Genomic DNA, 6,637 nt, shown 5'->3' on the forward strand with positions numbered 1-6,637 from the left:
CTCAACTAGCAACTTCTTTGGAAGGACAATTTTGTTTACAGAGGTTTCATAATTCATTTATTTGTTTCTTTTGTTTTTGTTTATTTATTTTCCATTTTTAAAATTTCTCCCAGTTCCAGAGCTAAATGTTCGATGGWGTTTAAAGTTTATTAATCCTTGACGATGTGTTTCTGCGTTTTGCCATTACAATTATATTACTGGAAAATGGTCTCAAAACAACAATATTATCGCCTATCGCAATAACTTCTGGGACAAAACTTGGTATCGTGACAGGCTTTGTCAAATTTATTGAAAAAGTTAGGCTTGTTCATAGAAATACCTTTAAAAGTGATCAACTGCTTATGCTCGATTGGTGCTACAGCTAATGTAAAAAGAAAGAATATGCGTTCCAGTGAGGCTCCTTTATCTTTTGAAAATAACCATTATCCAGGTTAACCTTTTATTAAAGCCTCATTTCTGTATTAAACATGTTTTTTTATTGGTCTGGTGTAACATTCCAATCATAAATGTTATGTTTTTACAAGCTGCAATTAGAGAATCATCATGATTAACAGAAATTAAGTGCTGAAAACACCAGTCTGTGTTTAATTAATCCTATACATACATAGGAAAAAAAAGAGAAGAAATAAGGATGAAACAAAGACAGGAGCCACAACCAGTTGAGATTAATGTTTCAGGCGGTTGGGATATCTGGGTGGAGTGTGGTACCACGAGTTTCAAAAAGTAACAAAAAAGTGTGCAAAGGTGCTTATGAAGCTCAACCAGAGGCACAAAAAGTCATCAGTGCACCGTCCCCTCAAAGTGCTGACGTCCTGTTTCCTGCTCTGTATCAGAAAAAAAAAACGCAGGGCGGCGCGTGAATCTCGTTCAGTCCTCGCTGGATTCCTCCGAGTTGTCTATGTCTGCGTCATCCGATGAAGCCTTGGTGCACTGGTCCCAGCCGCGGGCCTGAGCGAGCACGGCGGGGGGCATGAGTGCGACGCACGCGGCAAGGCCGGAGACGCGCTTGCTCAATTCAGTCTCGTTCTCCCACTCCCCCGTGTCTGTGTTGTAGACGTGAACGTACTTCATCCTGTTGCCTTTGTCGTGGGAGCGCCCGCCCAGGACGTAGATGCGGCCGTCCAGCACAGCTACGCCGGGTTCCCCGTGTCCGGATGGGAGCGGGGTTAATAAAGACCAAGAGTTTGGTGTTGGGTCAAAGCAGGCCAACTAGAACAAAAAAATAAATAATCAAAGAGGAAGCAGCTGGTGAGTTTTTACTCATAGAAGTACTTAAACGGTAAGAATCAGCGATTTGAACCCGACGTTTCATCAGTTTAATGGTCAAATAGAAAAAAAGCACAAAAAAAGCCCCCAAAAAAACCCAGCAAGGAAACCATCTCTGATGACTCATGACGTACCTGCAGGACGTCACGCCGATATCCACGCTGATCATTGCTGCCTCCGATGACGTACACGCGCCCGTTTGCGGCAGCCATGCCGTGCCACGCCCGCTCCACCGGCCCCTCGGCGCATGCCGTCCAGTCGTCAGTGGAAGGGTCATAGCAGTAAGTCTCTCTGAGGTACGCCATTCCTCTACGGCCACATGCTACATAAATCCTGCCATCCAGCACTGCTCCAGCGTGAGCGTACACCTGGAGGGAGGGACAGATTTAACGGAAAAAAGTCAGGAAAGGGGGAAGAGAGCGTTTATAGCATGTAGGCGTATAGCACCACCATGTGGGGAATAGCGGTAGTGCATGCTTTCATCCAGATACACTGGCGTGCAAGAATATCCACACTCACTGGGAGGTTTTAACAATTTCTAAAGCTCCAAAAGTGGACTTTATGAAAGAAACATTTTTTTCTTAGGGCCAGACTAATAAAATAATAATAATTATGAGAAAAAAGTTATAATATTCAAGAAAAAAGTCATAATATTGCAAAAAAAAGGCTTATGAGACTAAAGTTGTAATAATATGAAAAAATTGGTAATAATACAAGAATCGAGTCAAAATGTTACCAGAATAAAGTCATCATAATACCAAACTAAAGTTGTACAACATTAAATCACAATATTATAAGTATAAAGTTGTGATAGTACGAGAAAAAAAGTTGTAATGATACAAGAATAAAGTCATAATATCACCAGAATAAAGTCGGAATATTAGTACAATGAAATAGAAATTCTATAACTCCTACACAAAAATAATAAAAAATAAAATAGATACCACAGAAGCTGTGCTCTCATTGAAGCAACTTTTTTCTAGTAATTTTCCAACCTTTTCTGGTATTTTAGTGTCTTTATTCTGCTAATATTATAACTTGTCATATTTTTTACTTTACTCTTGTAAATAATTTAAAAAAAAATTCTGGCCCTAATTTTCTGTTGTACTTACGTGACAAAGTAATACACAGCAGACATCCGCTACTTGGAAGTGAAAAGAAAACCCCAAAACAAAACACTTGTGCTCACCAAAGCACCCATGTTCATACACTGACCAGCAGGCAACTCGGGGCTAAGCGCCTCGCCCGGTGGCACATTAACAGTTATATACCACCTGTACTGTGCATCGCTCCGTCACATAAACGCCAACCTAAAATCTCTGGCTATACATGAAAATAATGTTGCAAGGTGCTGTGCTGTAAACTCTTACTTCTTTCTTCATTGGAGAGACAAACTCCCACGTGTTGGTGACCGGGTCGTAGCGCTCCACCCAGTCCAGCTCGCTCTTGTAGTCGCGCCCGCCGATTGCGTAAATATGGCCGCCCACCACACAAACGCAGTGGTCGGCATGCTGCATCTGCAGAGGCTGGATGGAGCACCAGCTGTTGTAACGAGGGTCATATCTGAAAGAAGAAATGTTTATTGACCTGCAGGAAGATAAAAGCCAACCTGGGATCAAATCACCTGAGCCAGGCTTTCTGCACATTTCACCAACTCAAATTTAAGATCTTCTAATACTTAATCTAAAATGTACTAATTTTAGATTAAAAAAGATTGTTTTATAAGACCATTATGAATTGTGTTTAAGACCTGTATCACCACAGAAATGTACCAACTTGGTCCAACTAACTAGAGATAAGTTTGCATATACCCATAGCAGATGCAAAGAAGCTAGCTAGCAAGCTGTCAAGGGTATATTAGCAGCTAGCTACTGCTAGCCTCAAGTGTTTTGAGTCACAGAACGAAATGAAGATGTCTAAGGGAAACTCACACTTTTGCCAGACAGAAAAGTCCCACAAGAAAAAAAAATACATAAAATATACAAGATTAAATAGCCCTGTCAAGACAAAATATAAAACCTGTTTAACAAAGACTTAAGGCCTTAAGTATAGAAACATGAAATTAGGACTTTTTATGACTTTTTAAGGATGTGGGAACACCTTGTAACCTTCATCAGCAGGTGAGACAGCTGGGCTGCAAAGATTGTTTTCTGCTAATACAGAACATGCATTTGTGATTCAACAAATCCTCTCTCACCTCCAGCAGCGACTCTCCGCACGAAAGCCGCTGTTGTTCCTGTCTCCTCCAATAAGATAAACAAAGTTGTTGAGCACAGCGATGCCCTGGTTGGACATTCGGGGAGCGTGAGCCGCTTTGAGAGTTCTCCACTCAGTCCAGCTCGGGTGGAACACCTGGAACAAGTGATCCGCGTCCGCAGAGACGCTGGAGCTGAGCATCCCGCCAAAACCGAGGATGCAGTGGAAGGTGGAGCGCGGCTGAGTGAGGGGGCTCTGCAGGGCGGGCTGCAACATCTCGTGCTCGTGGTATCTTAGCGCCGCCGCAACGGAGTCCTTCAGCGGACACGGGTTCAGTCTGCCGTGGAGTCTCTGCAACACTTGTTTCTCAATTAGGCTGAAACGGACGGCGTCAAGCATCCTGAGGTTGCCCTTTGAGTAAAAAAAAAAAAAAAGAAAATGGGGCAAAAGAAGTTAACTTGGACGCAAACGAAGACGTGAAGGTGACAAAAGGTGTGCGCCGAATCAAAGCGCACACACCTTTCGACTGACCTGCAAGTACACCTTGTCAGTTTCCACTTCCTCAGGGCTGTAGTGATAGTGGAGCGCGGCCTCGTACACCTCGTTCTCGCTGGCCACCTGAAGTGCGTCGCTGCTCAGCACCCTGAAGACGTCCTCCGCGGGGAGCTGCCGGTACACGTCCGTCCGAGACAAAGTCTGAATGTTCCTGAGGATGTATGAGTGGACCTTGACTTTGAGATGCTCCAGTCCGTAGACATCGGCCAAGTGGAGAACCTCCAAAATGTTGCTGTCGTCCAGCCAGGAGAACAGGAAGTCACAGCAGAAGCTGATGACATTTTCAAGCTGTAAAAAAAAAAAGAAAAAAAAAGAAAGAAAGCAGACAAACATTTTAGTGAAACGGAACAAAAGGAAACGATTACTGACCAACTCGACCCAACTTACCTGAAAAAGCGACGCGGCCATCAGGATTTCCTGAACGTTCTCCAGGTCTAACTCGATCTCGGAAGTGTAGATGTAGTCAAGGATTTTTTCCATGGCCGTGTAGGATATTCCGTGAATAGGAATCTCATTCTGCTGCATTTCCCGGAGTCCTCCGGCAAACATGCACCTGGTGCATAAAGATTACACGTGGTTCAATCCAGGATTCACTTACGTACACTGATTTGTAAAACGTTTGTTTGTTGTTTTTTTTTTTAGTTTCGGTTATTAGTCACAGTGCCTAATAAGATGCAAAGGGCATCTTATCTTAAGGAAATCGTTCAAACAGGATTCTGCACCAAGTCATTGTGTCTAGGCTACAGACTTTTGCAACATCTGATTGGTTTGCATCATGCATTTTTTTAAAAACTATGTTGCAGAGCAAAAAAAAAGAAGAAACCATTCCAATTTTATAGTAAACTACATAAAAGCTTTTACAGGACAGGTTTACTGAAAGTACCTCTAAGAGTTTTTTTTTTTTTTTTTTCAGGAAAGTACCTAATGTGTTTTCGCGTGACACTCATAACAAAACTCAAAATGAAAACAAAAGTAAGGCTGCAGCCAAAGCTGTGGGTTGTACCTGAAGTAATCACAAGAGGCAGCCAGCAGAACACGGTGGGCTTGGATGGGACGACCCTCCACCAGAAGCACAACATCGAACAGGGTTCCGCTCTGTCTGAGGGTGTCCAGACCGCCCATCAAGCTGTGGAAGTGGGTCCAACACTTGAACGACTGTCGGTCCGAAAAGCGAGCCTGTTTCACCGAACCGACCAGCTCCCGTCCGTTCTCAGCCATGACAACACGGTGACCTTCGGGTTTCATCCCTTTCACCTGCCTGGCAGCACCATCATCCGGTGTTTTCTCCAGCGAGACGCTGCCTGCTAACAAACAGGAAGAAGAGGTGCAGCTAGCGACAAACCAGCTGATTTTTAAAAAAAATGTCATTTCACATTTATGGCAAGTCGCACACAGTTATCCCCCATTTCAGACGCAGAGTTGTAAAAACACGAAAGTATAATACATACATACCTTCTTCCGCTAAAATGTTAGCTGTTTCCCTGCTGCTAAGCTAGTAGTTAAGTGTTATACAAGCTAAAAACAGGTTAGCCTGTCTTGGCTGCTGTAACGCACTGTTTTTAAAAAAAGCCTTCAGAACCTTCACGGGGTTAATACGCAGAAATGTTGTCGTGTCCTTAAGCATAAAACCTCTCTGAAGTGATTTCTTGGACAGAAAATACCTGCTTATTACCCAAGAGCAGAGTTCCTCGATTTCTTTTTAACAGGTCAAAACAAGTGTGTTTACTTTTAGTATCAAGGCGAAAGCTCAAACACTATTGGTCCTTAGTCTTTCTTCATCCCGCCCAGTTTCTGTGGACGAACCAATCACGTCGCAATGACTTCTGACTTCTTATCCCATTTTGCCAAAGCAATGTTTACAGTGTTGTTACCTGCAGTAGGTTTAGCCACCTGAGCAGTTTTTTAAAAGAAATTTGCGATGCGCCAAAAATGATTACAAAGAAAATAAAACGGAAGAGATGTTTATCAAGATTTTGCACTACATTTTTCTATAACAGTGAGAAAGTGTCTGGTCTTTATTGAAATTTGAGCAAGAAGCTGTCTTTGGTACTAAGATTTTGTGGATCTAGGATTTTGGCACGCTTATTGTTTGTCTTTAACATTTGCGCGATTAAACGCAGGGACGTGTATTTGATCAATTCTAGCTGCTGAACACAAGAGGGAGCTGTCAGATGCAAAACTGTCTTTATGGCATCCTACAGCATCCACCCATCAAACCCACCAGCAGCAAAAGCTCAGCATAAAATCTTCCTGAGTTCTTCCTGCAGTTAATGTTTTTTTTTTTCCTAAGGACATATACATTTTTCTTACATTTGTGCCGCAGGAACATTATTCAGTCCAAAAAACAAGCAGGTTATACACAATGCATAATAAATTAAGGATGCAAAATGAGTTTTTATTATGAAGATACGTAAAAATATATCAAATTGTTCATTTGCAAAGATACCTTTTTTTAAATCATTCATATTTGTTACATCATAGTATCTGTGAGTCTGAACACACCATCAGCTTGTGTATGAATGATTACTGTGTGGAGTGCTTCGGAGTCTAGCCCATTTTTGCTGATGGAGCATTTGAAATATAGAGTCTTTTTGGCACGTTCTCCACCTAATCTGGCAAA

General features: G+C 42.4%; 1 protein-coding gene across 7 annotated transcripts; it reads right to left on the reverse strand.

Moving 5' to 3' along the window:
• Positions 1–258: 258 nt before the first annotated feature.
• Positions 259–5,785, reverse strand: klhl22 (kelch-like family member 22). 7 transcript variants are annotated; one of them, XM_008417524.2, is made up of 8 exons: positions 5,679–5,785; positions 5,021–5,321; positions 4,405–4,570; positions 3,994–4,305; positions 3,464–3,873; positions 2,637–2,829; positions 1,401–1,634; positions 259–1,209 (listed from the first exon to the last, which is right to left on the reverse strand). In XM_008417524.2, exons 2-8 carry the CDS (start codon positions 5,260–5,262, stop codon positions 868–870), a joined length of 1,899 nt encoding a protein of 632 aa, XP_008415746.1. In that variant the 5' UTR covers positions 5,263–5,321; positions 5,679–5,785; the 3' UTR covers positions 259–867. The 7 variants fall into 7 exon arrangements, with proteins under 7 accessions (XP_008415746.1, XP_008415745.1, XP_008415743.1 ...); XM_008417523.2 differs by having other exon boundaries at positions 5,021–5,318; positions 5,470–5,765; XM_008417521.2 differs by having other exon boundaries at positions 5,470–5,765.
• Positions 5,786–6,637: the final 852 nt, after the last annotated feature.

Source organism: Poecilia reticulata, linkage group LG9 (assembly GCF_000633615.1).
Source record: "Poecilia reticulata strain Guanapo linkage group LG9, Guppy_female_1.0+MT, whole genome shotgun sequence".
Taxonomy (NCBI): domain Eukaryota; kingdom Metazoa; phylum Chordata; class Actinopteri; order Cyprinodontiformes; family Poeciliidae; genus Poecilia; species Poecilia reticulata.